Consider the following 13186-nt stretch of genomic DNA (forward strand, 5'->3'; position numbering starts at 1 on the left):
GTATGTGCATAGGATACCTACTGTTTGTGTGTATGTATGTGCGTAGGATATCTACTGTTTGTGTGTATGTATGTGCATAGGATACCTTCTGTTTGTGTGTATGTATGTGCATAGGATACCTTCTGTTTGTGTGTATGTATGTGCGTAGGATATCTACTGTTTGTGTGTATGTATGTGCGTAGGATATCTACTGTTTGTGTGTATGTATGTGCATAGGATATCTACTGTTTATGTGTATGTATGTGCATAGGATATCTACTGTTTGTGTGTATGTATGTGCATAGGATATCTACTGTTTGTGTGTATGTATGTGCATAGGATATCTACTGTTTGTGTGTATGTATGTGCATAGGATACCTTCTGTTTGTGTGTATGTATGTGCATAGGATACCTTCTGTTTGTATGGAAGTATGTGCATAGGATATCGACTGTTTGTGTGGAAGTATGTGCGCAGCTATAAAATGGATCTCTTTGTATTCTTGAATTTAGAACGTTCTCTGAATAAACTCTACTAACCTTTTGCATAAGCTGAGTCTTTGACTAATTATTATTATACCCATGGTCTTACAGACCTTGGGGATTGGTCAGAGGTATTGATTGATTGTTATTATCATTGGGATTGGAAATTCTCGTGACACCTTTAAATCTAAATTGAGCTATAACGTAGATCTTCCATGATACTTCTGTGATAACAATTGAATTCAGCCCTAGATTACATTTATTAGGGGCTCGATTCAATCCGTTGTGCTGAAGATGTGAGCTACAGTGAGATATACATTTTAAGAAGACTGCATTCGGTAAACACAGCATATGTCAGTTTAAATCTGAAATTACCATGAAATTTCAATCTCGCTAGAAACACTGAATTTTTTATGATATGGACTGAATCGAGCCCTAGATCTGTATTTTTACTCATTGTTTCCGAAATGGAGCCTTTCTGAGAACTTGTTTGCATTGTCAATGCCTGGTTGTATTGATGATGCATTGTAATCTATAGTATAGTGAATACTCAGACAGTTGTCCATGTTTCCTCTCCAGGGAGGTGCATGGGAACCGCATGCTGCCAGCAGTGAAGGACAACAGTGGAAGCCATGGCTCACCTATCAGCGGAAAGCTGGAGGGCCTCTACTTCAGCTGCAACACAGAGTTCAACACAGGCAAGCCCCCCCAGGATTCCCCCTACGGCCGCACACGCTTTGAGATCCAGGCTGAGACCCTGTTCAACCCCAAGACTAACCTCTACTTCGGAGACTTCTACTGCATGTACACGGCCTACCACTACGTCATACTGGTGCTGGCCCCACAGGGCTCGCCCGGCGATGACTTCTGCAAGGCAAGGCTGCAAGCGCTAGACGTCACCAACAACCACTTCCTGACGTGCACGCTGGACGAGGAGGCGGGCGACGGGGCGCTGGTGTTCCGGCACGCCCAGGATGTGATCCTGGAGGTGATTTACACGGATCCCGTGGACCTGGCACTGGGCACAGTGGCAGAGATCAGCGGGCACCAGCTTATGAGCCTTTCTACTGTCAACGCCAAGAAGGACCCCAGCTGCAAGACCTGCAACATCAGCGTGGGACGCTAGTGGGAGACTGGACTGGACCTGTGCTACACACACATGCAACCCCAACCTTTACACACCTCTATATCCACAAAACCACCCTCCCAAAAGAAGAACAGTGCAAAAGAGGGACCCAGACTGTGAAAGAAATGTAACAGGGTGCGGTGCTAGAATTCACAATCCAATAGCATACACACACAAACATACACATAAACAAAACACATCATCCATAACCCTTTACATCCTCCAAGGACCACCCTCCCAAAAGTGTGGAACTCTTTTTCAGCCTCCCGCCAACCCCATCAGAAGAAAAACAATGCAAAAGAGGGAGGAGCCCCAACTGAAAGATCTACAGCTTAAGTGTGGGACCCCAATAACTTTGTCAGCATCATCCAAACCGGCTAGCCAACACTGGTCAATTAACTGACTGATCCCTTTAAATGTTCTAACCAAACATTCATTGTTGCCTGCATTTATTCACACAGCTTTTCTCATAGATTTTCCCTCCTGTTGTGTTTCAAACATCTCCTTCTCCCTTTGACCTTTTCTGTTCACTTCAGTCCAGGTAGACAGGTGGTTGTGTTCCTCTTTTTCTGTCTCTTCTGGAAGGTGTTAGTTTGGTCCAAGTTACTCCATACCTCCCTCCCTCTATTGGCAGAGACTGGTACTAATTTAGGGCTGCAGTGTCATCATCTTTATGCCAAAGGTATCACAAATGGAAATAACTTGCTGTAGAATAACAATACTAATGCAACAGCCACTAAAAAGCAAATGAACTCTGAGATCAACTTGGTAATTACTACTTGGTAACCTTTAAGAGCATAATGCTGTCAACTGCAATGTTATGTTTTATTTATTCTAGTTATAAGGAAACCATAGACTGTGTTTAGCAAAGTAAGTGTGAAAATATTTATTTTTTACTGATATATATAGAAACCAGAAGTGCACAATGTCAAGAGATCTGATCATAGTAAAGAATGGCATTTTGGGATGAAAAACACATTTGACTGCAGGAGTAACTTGCCCTATGCCAACATTCACACACTTTTTTTTTCAAGGTAATGTATAACTTGAATTTCCACAATGCATCATGTCAACTATTAACTAATACATATCATAGTACAAAGTAGGACTAAAAACTGATTGACATACAGAAGTATTCTACAGGATTGTCGGATTGTATATTTGGATGACATATCCTCCTTGCCAAGATTGCACTTTTCAAAGTGCCACATTTGAACATAGTACACCACCTGTTATACCGAGAAGAAAATGCAAGTAACAATAGTGTCATAAAATAGCTTAGAAATTGATAACACGTATCTAACACGTATCTAACATCAACTGTGTTATATTTGTTCTCTTTGCTTCCTTAAAATTAAACTGTTACACTCGCTACATTAGTTGCATAAAATATTATAATTCTATCAGTTGCATAAAATATCATTTGTTATCATAAATAACAAAGTACTTGTTATGGGACAAAAAAATTGTTGGATGTTGCCCAGCAACTCATGTATCATCTTGCCATCACTCTTAACCAAAGTGAGAGTCAGTCAACATCAAAGTAATTTAAAGTGCATCACCATGTAACCATGGCATGAAACATGACAAGAAGTACCGGTATTTCACTTTGAAAATTGTTCAGAAACTAAAGGTCCTATAAATGAGTAAAAAAGTGTTTCAAAATAAAAGTCCCACTGTGAAGGAAGCTTAGACAGTCTTCTAAGTATCCTGTTTACTGAGCAGGGCTTCCAGTAAGTGGAGTTTAGCTTTTAGGTTCTTGTACTCGCAGTACTCCTCTGCCATGGGCCCGCGGTCCTCTTTCTGGGCATTCCTTTAAAGACGAGGAAGAGAAACATACTAACTTAATATTTTAGACAAGCTGCAGCTTCCTTTACTGGTATAGTCCTTGTGTTGCCTTATTCAGATAACATTGTAAAGTGAGTATTGTAATTAAAGCATTGTATTTTAGGGCTCCATTCAATCTGCACCACGGAAATTCAGCTTTACAGCGTGATTGAAATTTCAAGGCAATGTTCCCACTTAGGTGGAGAATGCATTCATGGTAAACGCTGCTTATGTCGGCTCAATCGGAAATGAACTTTACATTTCTATTGGGGAATCCGTAATGCTTCAGTGTTACAGATTGAATAGAGCCCTACTTTTAAAAAAACAGCTACATGTACAAAAGATGTGTGTACTGTAGTTCAGAGCAGTTGTCTATTTCTCTGTCTCTCTCCTAAGTACTTCTTTGTGTCGTATTAACGTGAGTGTGCATCAGGCTGTTGTATCATTCTGCTGAATTCTTTTGGTGGATGTTTTATTTTATTTTTCACAAGACAGTGTTGAACTATGGATACCAAATGTTCCAGTTTGTTAAAAGAAAATGAAAGAAAAAGCAAACCGTGAAGTGTAACGAGTCTTACCTGTCGGTCTGTGTGTAGAAGTGGTCCTCAAAGTCTCTGAGTACTGAACGGAGTCTCTTCTTCTCTGCTCGTGTCACCCTCAGCTGCTCCAGTAACTCTGATCTACAGTACAGTAGGAGGGGTAACAGAGAGGAGTGAGACAAGAATACATACAGCAAGGCCTCACTCCAAAATTAATCTCTATGCACTAGCAAGAGATGTTAACCAGGAGAATACCTTGATGCCTCGTGCAGTGTTGCTGTGGTGACGCTGGGTGGATGTAGACTTTTGATCTCCTCCAGAGGCGACACGACATTATGCGGTAGACACAGTGACTCTTCTGAAGACACCCAGTGCAACGCTGTATGAGGTAGCCAGGGGCTGTCCTTCACATACTCTTCATCAGAACACTCCTCTTCCTCCTGTAGGGAATCAGAGCACAGAGACTGTAGAATAATAGTGAAGACATCAAAACTATGAAATAACAAATGTGGAATTATGTAGTAACCAACAAGTGATAAACAAATTCTTCAAAGTAGCCACCCTTTGCCTGATGACAGCTTTGCACACTCTTAGCATTCTCTCAACCAGCTTCACGAGGTAGTCACCTGGAATCTATTTCAATTAACACGTGTGCCATGTTAAGTTAATTTGTGGAATTTATTTTCTTCTTAATATATTTGAGCCAATCTGTTCTGTTGTGACAAGGTAGGGGTGGTATACAGAAGATAGCCCTATTTGGTAAAAGACCAAGAACAGCTCAAATAAGCAAACAGAAATGACAGTCTATCATTACTTTAAGACATAAATGTCAGTCAATTTCAAGAACTTTGAAAGTTTCTAGTGCAGTTGCTAAAACCATCAAGCACTATGATGAAACTGGCTCTCATGAGGACTGCCACAGGAAAGGAAAACCAAGAGTTACCTCTGCTGCAGAGGATAAGTTCATTAGAGAGTTTCCAGCCTCAGAAATTGCAGCCCAAAAAAATGCTTCACAGAGTTCAAGTAACAGACACATCTCAACATCAACTGTTCAGAGGAGACTGTGAATCAGGCCTTCATGGTTGAGACTTGCTTGGGCTAAGAAACATGAGCAATGGATATTACACTGGTGGAAATCTGTCCTTTGGTTTAGTTCCAGCCACCATTTGTGTCTTTGTGAGACACAGGTCAATGCATGTCTTTTTGAGATGCAGGTGAACGCAGGTGAACGAGTATGTGAAAGAATGATCTCCACATATGTAGTTCCCACCGTGAAGCATGGAGAAGGAGGTGTGAGGGTGTGGGATGATTTGTGGTGACACTGTCTGATTTATTTAGAATTCACGGTACACTTAACCAGCATGGCTACCACAGCATTTTGCAGCAATATACCATCCCATCTGGCTTGGGTTTAGTGGGACACCTCAGGGTGTGTAAGGGATATTTGACCACGAAGGAGAGTGATGGAGTGCTGCATCAGATGACCTAGCTTCCACAATCACCCAACCTCAACCCAATTGAGATGGTTTGGGATGAGTTGGTGTATCCAAACTTGACTGGTACTGTATATAATTTTGTATTTTAAAACAAATACAAAAATTCCCAAAAGTGGAGCACTGGGCCTTTATTATTCCTGTATTAGGGGACTGATATAGCCTTCTATAGCTTAGCCCAAATGTAAAACACAGCAATTTATCTCAGTTTATTCCATAAATCGTGAATGCATTGGATTGCAATGCTGGTGCTGTAAATTAATCCAGTCCAGTTTAATGAATTACAGTGTAGACTAATCCAAGTGTAAGCTACGACAATGTACATAGAGAAGAATGCTAAAATGTTTTTTATTTTTTTTATTTAACCTTTATTTAACCAGGTAGGCAAGGTGAGAACAAGTTCTCATTTACAATTGCGACCTGGCCAAGATAAAGCAAAGCAGTTTGACACATACAACGACACAGAGTTACACATGGAGTAAAACAAACATACAGTCAATAATACAGTAGAAACAAGTCTATATATGATGTAAGCAAATGAGGTGAGATAAGGGAGGTAAAGGCAAAAAAGGCCATGATGGCAAAGTAAATACAATATAGCAAGTAAAACACTGGAATGGTAGATTTGCAGTGGAAGAATGTGCAAAGTAAAAATAAAAATAACGGGGTGCAAAGGAGCAAAATAAATAAATAAATCAAATCAAATAAATACAGTAGGGAAAGAGGTAGTTGTTTGGGCTAAATTATAGGTGGGCTATGTACAGGTGCAGTAATCTGTGAGCTGCTCTCACAGCTGGTGCTTAAAGCTAGTGAGGGAGATAAGTGTTTCCAGTTTCAGAGATTTTTGTAGTTCGTTCCAGTCATTGGCAGCAGAGAACTGGAAGGAGAGGCTGCCAAAGAAAGAATTGGTTTTGGTGGTGACCAGTGAAATATACCTGCTGGAGCGCGTGCTACAGGTGGGTGATGCTATGGTGACCAGCGAGCTGAGATAAGGGGAGACTTGTAGATGACATGGAGACAGTGGGTTTGGCGACGAGTATAAATCAAGGGCCAGCCAATTACAGCGTACAGGTCGCAATGGTGGGTAGTACATGGGGCTTTGGTGACAAAACGGATGGCACTGTGATAGACTGCATCCAAGTAAGAGCTGTCCAGAGTAGTGATGTTGGACAGGTGGGCAGGTGCAGGCAGCGATCGGTTGAAGAGCATGCATTTAGTTTTACTTGTATTTAAGAGCAATTGGAGGCCACGGAAGGAGAGTTGTATGGCATTGAAGCTTGCCTGGAGGGTTGTTAACACAGTGTCCAAAGAAGGGCCAGAAGTATACAGAATGGTGTCGTCTGTGTAGAGGTGGATCAGAGACTCACCAATGAGCGTCATCATTGATGTATACAGAGAAGAGAGTCGGTCCAAGAATTGAACCCTGTGGCAACCCCATAGAGACTGCCAGAGGTCCGGACAGCAGACCCTCCGATTTGACACACTGAACTCTTTCAGAGAAGTAGTTGGTGAACCAGGCGAGGCAATCATTTGAGAAACAGGTTCTCCTTTACCCACACCGATATATCCAAGATGGCGTAGCAGTCAGACGTCTTGTCGTGTCGTGTCCCTTGTATGTATCGTTTTTTAATTATTATTTTTTACATATTTTCTTCGCATATCATTTAAAACATTTTGTTAAACCTCAACATCTAAATACTCTCCTGCAACCCGCCTCACCCGCCTCACCCAATGTAGCGTGGACTCTAACCAGAGCTTAACGGACCTATTATTTTTAATCCCCGGATTCCCACCGCAAATGGAACATTTTCATCTGGATCTTCACAACTAGCTAACTAGCTAACTGCAACCTCGGATGACTACTCCTGGCTAGCGTTTCCATCCACTTAGCTTGAAGCCAGTGCTCCTGTGCTACCACCGAAGCATACTCCTGGGCAACAATATCCGGACCCACAACCGGTCTATCGATGTCACCGCATGAAGAGGCATAAACAGACTTAACCCCATCACGACATCCCCCAAAGGCTAACTTTCTAGCCCTTGCTATCTGCTTGCTTGCTAACTGCTAGCTTGTTTAGCCCCGGTCTGCTAACTGCTAGCTTGTTTAGCCCCGACCCACTAACTGTTAGCTTGTTAGCACAGGCCTGCCAACTGTCTGAATCGCCGCATCCCCAGCCAGCTCAAACACTCACTGGACCCATATTTACTTTCAATCTCTTTTAGATTTTTATTTGATTATACCTTCCAGTAACCTGTCTCACCCAATGTGATACAGAATCACTATTTTACATTTTTAGAACACATTCAAGAACCTCCAGAAGCTAACCAGCTACAAGCTATTTAGTCATTGTTAGCCACTGCTAGCGGCTTTTACCTTCTGCACAGCCAGCCAGTTGTTTTTAGCCTGGATAATACTCGCCAGTCTAGCTTCCCTGTCCCATCCACCACTGCCCCCTGGACACTGATCACTTGGCTACATAGCTGATGCCTGCTGCACTGTCCATTAATCACGGTACTCCATTCTGTTTGTTTATGTTTTATCTGTCGGCCCCAGCCGCACTCAGGCTCTGTGTGTAGTTAATCCGACCCTCTCTGCCTAGTCAACGCCATTTTACCTGCTGTTGTTGTGCTAGCTGATTAGCTGTTGTTGTCTCACCTACTGTTTTAGCTAGCTCTCCCAATCAACACCTGTGATTACTGTATGCCTCGCTGTATGTCTCTCTCAAATGTCAATATGCCTTGTATACTGTTGTTCAGGTTAGTTATCATTGTTTTAGTTTACAATGGAGCCCCTAGTTCCACTCTTCATACCCCTGATACCTCCTTTGTTCCACCTCCCACACATGCGGTGACCTCACCCATTACAACCAGCATGTCCAGAGATGCAACCTCTCTTATCATCACCCAGTGCCTGGGCTTACCTCCATTGTATCCACACCCCACCATACCCCTGTCTGCGCATTATGCCCTGAATATATTCTACCATGCCCAGAAATCTGCTCCTGTTATTCTTTGTCCCCAACGCTCGAGGAGACCAGTTTTGATAGCCTTTAGCCGCACCCTCATACTACTCCTCCTCTGTTCCGCGGGGGATGTGGAGGTAAACCCAGGCCCTGCATGTCCCCAGGCACCCTCATTTGTTGACTTCTGTGATCGAAAAAGCCTTGGTTTCATGCATGTCAACATCAGAAGCCTCCTCCCTAAGTTTGCTTTACTCACTGCTTTAACACACTCTGCTAACCCTGATGTCCTTGCCATGTCTGAATCCTGGCTCAGGAAGGCCAACAAAAATTCTGAGATTTCCATCCCCAACTATAACATTTTCCGTCAAGATAGAACTGCTAAAGGGGGAGGAGTTGCAGTCTACTGCAGAGATAGCCTGCAAAGTAATGTCATACTTTCCAGGTCCATACCCAAACAGTTCGAATACACTAATTTAAAACCGACTTTTACCGACTCCCCTCAGCTCCCAGCTGTGCCCTGGACACCATTTGTGAATTGATCGCCCCCCCATCTAGCTTCAGAGTTCGTTCTGTTAGGTGACCTAAACTGGGATATGCTTAACACCCCGGCAGTCCTACAATCTAAGCTAGATGCCCTCAATCTCACACAAATCATCAAGGAACCCATCAGGTACAACCCTAAATCTGTAAACAAGGGCACCCTCATAGACGTCATCTTGACCAACTGGCCCTCCAAATACACCTCCGCTGTCTTCAACCAGGATCTCAGCGATCACTGCCTCATTGCCTGTATCCGCTACGGTGCCGCAGTCAAACGACCACCCCTCATCACTGTCAAACGCTCCCTAAAACATTTCTGTGAGCAGGCCTTTCTAATCGACCTGGCCCGGGTATCCTGGAAGGATATTGACCTCATCCCGTCAGTTGAGGATGCCTGGTCATTCTTTAAAAGTAACTTCCTCACCATTTTAGATAAGCATGCTCCGTTCAAAAAATGCAGAACTAAGAACAGATATAGCCCTTGGCTCACTCCAGACATGACTGCCCTCGACTAGCACAAAAACATCCTGTGGCGGACTGCAATAGCATCGAATAGTCCCCGCGATATGCAACTGTTCAGGGAAGTCAGGAACCAATACACGCAGTCAGTCAGGAAAGCAAAGGCCAGCTTCTTCAGGCAGAAATTTGCATCCTGTAGCTCTAACTCCAAAAGGCTCTGGGACACTGTGAAGTCCATGGAGAACAAGAGCACCTCCTCCCAGCTGCCCACTGCACTGAGGCTAGGTAACACGGTCACCACCGATAAATCCATGATTATCGAAAACTTCAACAAGCATTTCTCAACGGCTGGCCATGCCTTCCTCCTGGCTACTCCAACCTCGGCCAACAGCTCCGTCCCCCCCGCAGCTACTCGCCCAAGCCTCTCCAGGTTCTCCTTTACCCAAATCTAGATAGCAGATGTTCTGAAAGAGCTGCAAAGCCTGGACCCGTACAAATCAGCTGGGTTTTTCAATCTGGACCCTCTATTTCTGAAACTATCCGCCGCCATTGTCGCAACCCCTATTACCAGCCTGTTCAACCTCTCTTTCATATCGTCTGAGATCCCCAAGGATTGGAAAGCTGCCGCAGTTATCCCCCTCTTCAAAGGGAGAGACACCCTGGACCCAAACTGTTACAGACATATATCCATCCTGCCCTGCCTATCTAAGGTCTTCGAATGCCAAGTCAACAAACAGGTCACTGACCATCTCAAATCCCACCGTACCTTCTCCGCTGTGCAATCTGGTTTCCGAGGCGGTCACAGGTGCACCTCAGCCACGCTCAAGGTACTAAACGATCATAACCGCCATCGATAAAAGACAGTACTGTGCAGCCATCTTCATCAACCTTGCTAAGGCTTTCGACTCTGTCAATCACCATATTCTTATAGTCAGATAAGCCTCGGTTAGCCTCGGTTTTTCAGTAGCCTCGGTTTTTCTGATGACTGCCTTGCCTGGTTCACCAACTACTTTGCAGACAGAGTTCAGTGTGTCAAATCGGAGGGCATGCTGTCCGGTCCTCTGGCAGTCTCTATGGGGGTGCCACAGGGTTCAATTCTCAGGCCGACTCTTTTCTCTGTATATATCAATGATGTTGCTCTTGCTGCGGGCGATTCCCTGATCCACCTCGACACAGACAACACCATTCTGTATACTTCCGGCCCGTCCTTGGACACTGTGCTATCTAACCTCCAAACGAGCTTCAATGCCATACAACACTCCTTCCGTTGCCTCCAACTGCTCTTAAATGCTAGTAAAACCAAATGCATGCTTTTCAACCATTCACTGCCTGCACCCGCACGCCCGACTAGCATCACCACCCTGGATGGTTCCGACCTAGAATATGTGGACATCTATAAGTACCTAGGTGTCTTGCTAGACTGTAAACTCTCCTTCCAGACTCATATCAAACATCTAATAAACATCAATAAACATCAAACATCAATAAACATGCCCCATTCAAGAAATTTAGAACCAGGAACAGATATAGCCCTTGGTTCTCCCCAGACCTGACTGCCCTTAACCAACACAAAAACATCCTATGGCGTTCTGCATTAGCATCGAACAGCCCCCGTGATATGCAGCTATTCAGGGAAGCTAGAAACCATTATACACAGGCAGTTAGAAAAGCCAAGGCTAGCTTTTTCAAGCAGAAATCTGCTTCCTGCAACACTAACTCAAAAAAGTTCCGGGACACTGTAAAGTCCATGGAGAATAAGAACACCTCCTCCCAGCTGCCCACTGCACTGAAGATAGGAAACACTGTCACCACTGATAAATCCACCATAATTGAGAATTTCAATAAGCATTTTTCTACGGCTGGCCATGCTTTCCACCTGGCTACTCCTACCCCGGTCAACAGCACTGCACCCCCAACAGCAACTCGCCCAAGCCTTCCCCATTTCTCCTTCTCCCAAATCCATTCAGCTGATGTTCTGAAAGAGCTGAAAAATCTGGACCCCTACAAATCAGCCGGGCTAGACAATCTGGACCCTTTCTTTCTAAAATTATCTGCCGAAATTGTTGCCACCCCTATCACTAGCCTGTTCAACCTCTCTTTCGTGTCGTCTGAGATTCCCAAAGATTGGAAAGCAGCTGCGGTCATCCCCCTCTTCAAAGGGGGGGACACTCTTGACCCAAACTGCTACAGACCTATATCTATCCTACCATGCCTTTCTAAGGTCTTCGAAAGCCAAGTCAACAAACAGATTACCGACCATTTCGAATCTAACCATACCTTCTCTGCTATGCAATCTGGTTTCAGAGCTGGTCATGGGTGCACCTCAGCCACGCTCAAGGTCCTAAACGATATCTTAACCGCCATCGATAAGAAACATTACTGTGCAGCCGTATTCATTGATCTGGCCAAGGCTTTCGATTCTGTCAACCACCACATCCTCATCGGCAGACTCGACAGCCTTGGTTTCTCAAATGATTGCCTCGCCTGGTTCACCAACTACTTCTATGATAGAGTTCAGTGTGTCAAATCGGAGGGTCTTCTGTCCGGACCTCTGGCAGTCTCTATGGGGGTGCCACAGGGTTCAATTCTTGGACCGACTCTCTTCTCTGTATACATCAATGAGGTCGCTCTTGCTGCTGGTGAGTCCCTGATCCACATCTACGCAGACGACACCATTCCGGCCCTTCTTTGGACACTGTGTTAACAACCCTCCAGCCAAGCTTCAATGCCATACAACTCTCCTTCCGTGGCCTCCAATTGCTCTTAAATACAAGTAAAACTAAATCCATGCTCTTCAACCGATCGCTACCTGCACCTACCCGCCTGTCCAACATCACTACTCTGGACGGCTCTGACTTAGAATACGTGGACAGCCACAAATACTTAGGTGTCTGGTTAGACTGTAAACTCTCCTTCCAGACCCATATCAAACATCTCCAATCCAAAGTTAAATCTAGAATTGGCTTCCTATTTCGCAACAAAGCATCCTTCACTCATGCTGCCAAACATACCCTTGTAAAACTGACCATCCTACCAATCCTCGACTTTGGCGATGTCATTTACAAAATAGCCTCCAATACCCTACTCAACAAATTGGATGCAGTCTATCACAGTGCAATCCGTTTTGTCACCAAAGCCCCATATACTACCCACCATTGCGACCTGTACGCTCTCGTTGGCTGGCCCTCGCTTCATACTCGTCGCCAAACCCACTGGCTCCATGTCATCTACAAGACCCTGCTAGGTAAAGTCCCCCCTTATCTCAGCTCGCTGGTCACCATAGCATCTCCCACCTGTAGCACACGCTCCAGCAGGTATATCTCTCTGGTCACCCCCAAAACCAATTATTTCTTTGGCCGTCTCTCCTTCCAGTTCTCTGCTGCCAGTGACTGGAACGAACTGCAAAAATCTCTGAAACTGGAAACACTTATCTCCCTCACTAGCTTTAAGCACCAACTGTCAGAGCATCTTACAGATTACTGCACCTGTACATAGCCCATCTATAATTTAGCCCAAACAACTACCTCTTTCCCAACTGTATTTAATTTATTTATTTATTTTGCTCCTTTGCACCCCATTATTTTTATGTCTACTTTGCACATTCTTCCATTGCAAAACTACCATTCCAGTGTTTTACTTGCTATATTGTATTTACTTTGCCACCATGGCCTTTTTTGCCTTTACCTCCCTTCTCACCTCATTTGCTCACATTGTATATAGACTTGTTTATACTGTATTATTGACTGTATGTTTGTTTTACTCCATGTGTAACTCTGTGTC

At 44.1% G+C, this 13186-nt stretch overlaps 2 protein-coding genes across 2 annotated transcripts in view; one reads left to right on the forward strand and one right to left on the reverse strand.

Moving 5' to 3' along the window:
* LOC124038291 (phytanoyl-CoA hydroxylase-interacting protein-like) overlaps window positions 1-3729 on the forward strand; it is a 38898-nt gene extending 35169 nt beyond the window's left edge. Inside the window, exon 5 of the mRNA XM_046353962.1 lies at window positions 1039-3729. Within this exon, the coding sequence (XP_046209918.1) occupies window positions 1039-1585 (547 nt within the window). The 3' untranslated portion in view covers window positions 1586-3729. The remainder of the gene's footprint in view (window positions 1-1038) is intronic.
* The window catches only part of fam13c (family with sequence similarity 13 member C), a 41857-nt gene continuing 31138 nt past the window's right edge, over window positions 2468-13186 (reverse strand). The window contains exons 10-12 of the mRNA XM_046354810.1: window positions 4207-4391; window positions 3991-4092; window positions 2468-3398 (exon numbers count right to left, since the gene is read on the reverse strand). Coding sequence (XP_046210766.1) covers window positions 3287-3398; window positions 3991-4092; window positions 4207-4391 — 399 coding nt within the window. The 3' untranslated portion in view covers window positions 2468-3286. The remainder of the gene's footprint in view (window positions 3399-3990; window positions 4093-4206; window positions 4392-13186) is intronic.

This window comes from Oncorhynchus gorbuscha, linkage group LG06, assembly GCF_021184085.1.
Source record: "Oncorhynchus gorbuscha isolate QuinsamMale2020 ecotype Even-year linkage group LG06, OgorEven_v1.0, whole genome shotgun sequence".
NCBI lineage: Eukaryota > Metazoa > Chordata > Actinopteri > Salmoniformes > Salmonidae > Oncorhynchus > Oncorhynchus gorbuscha.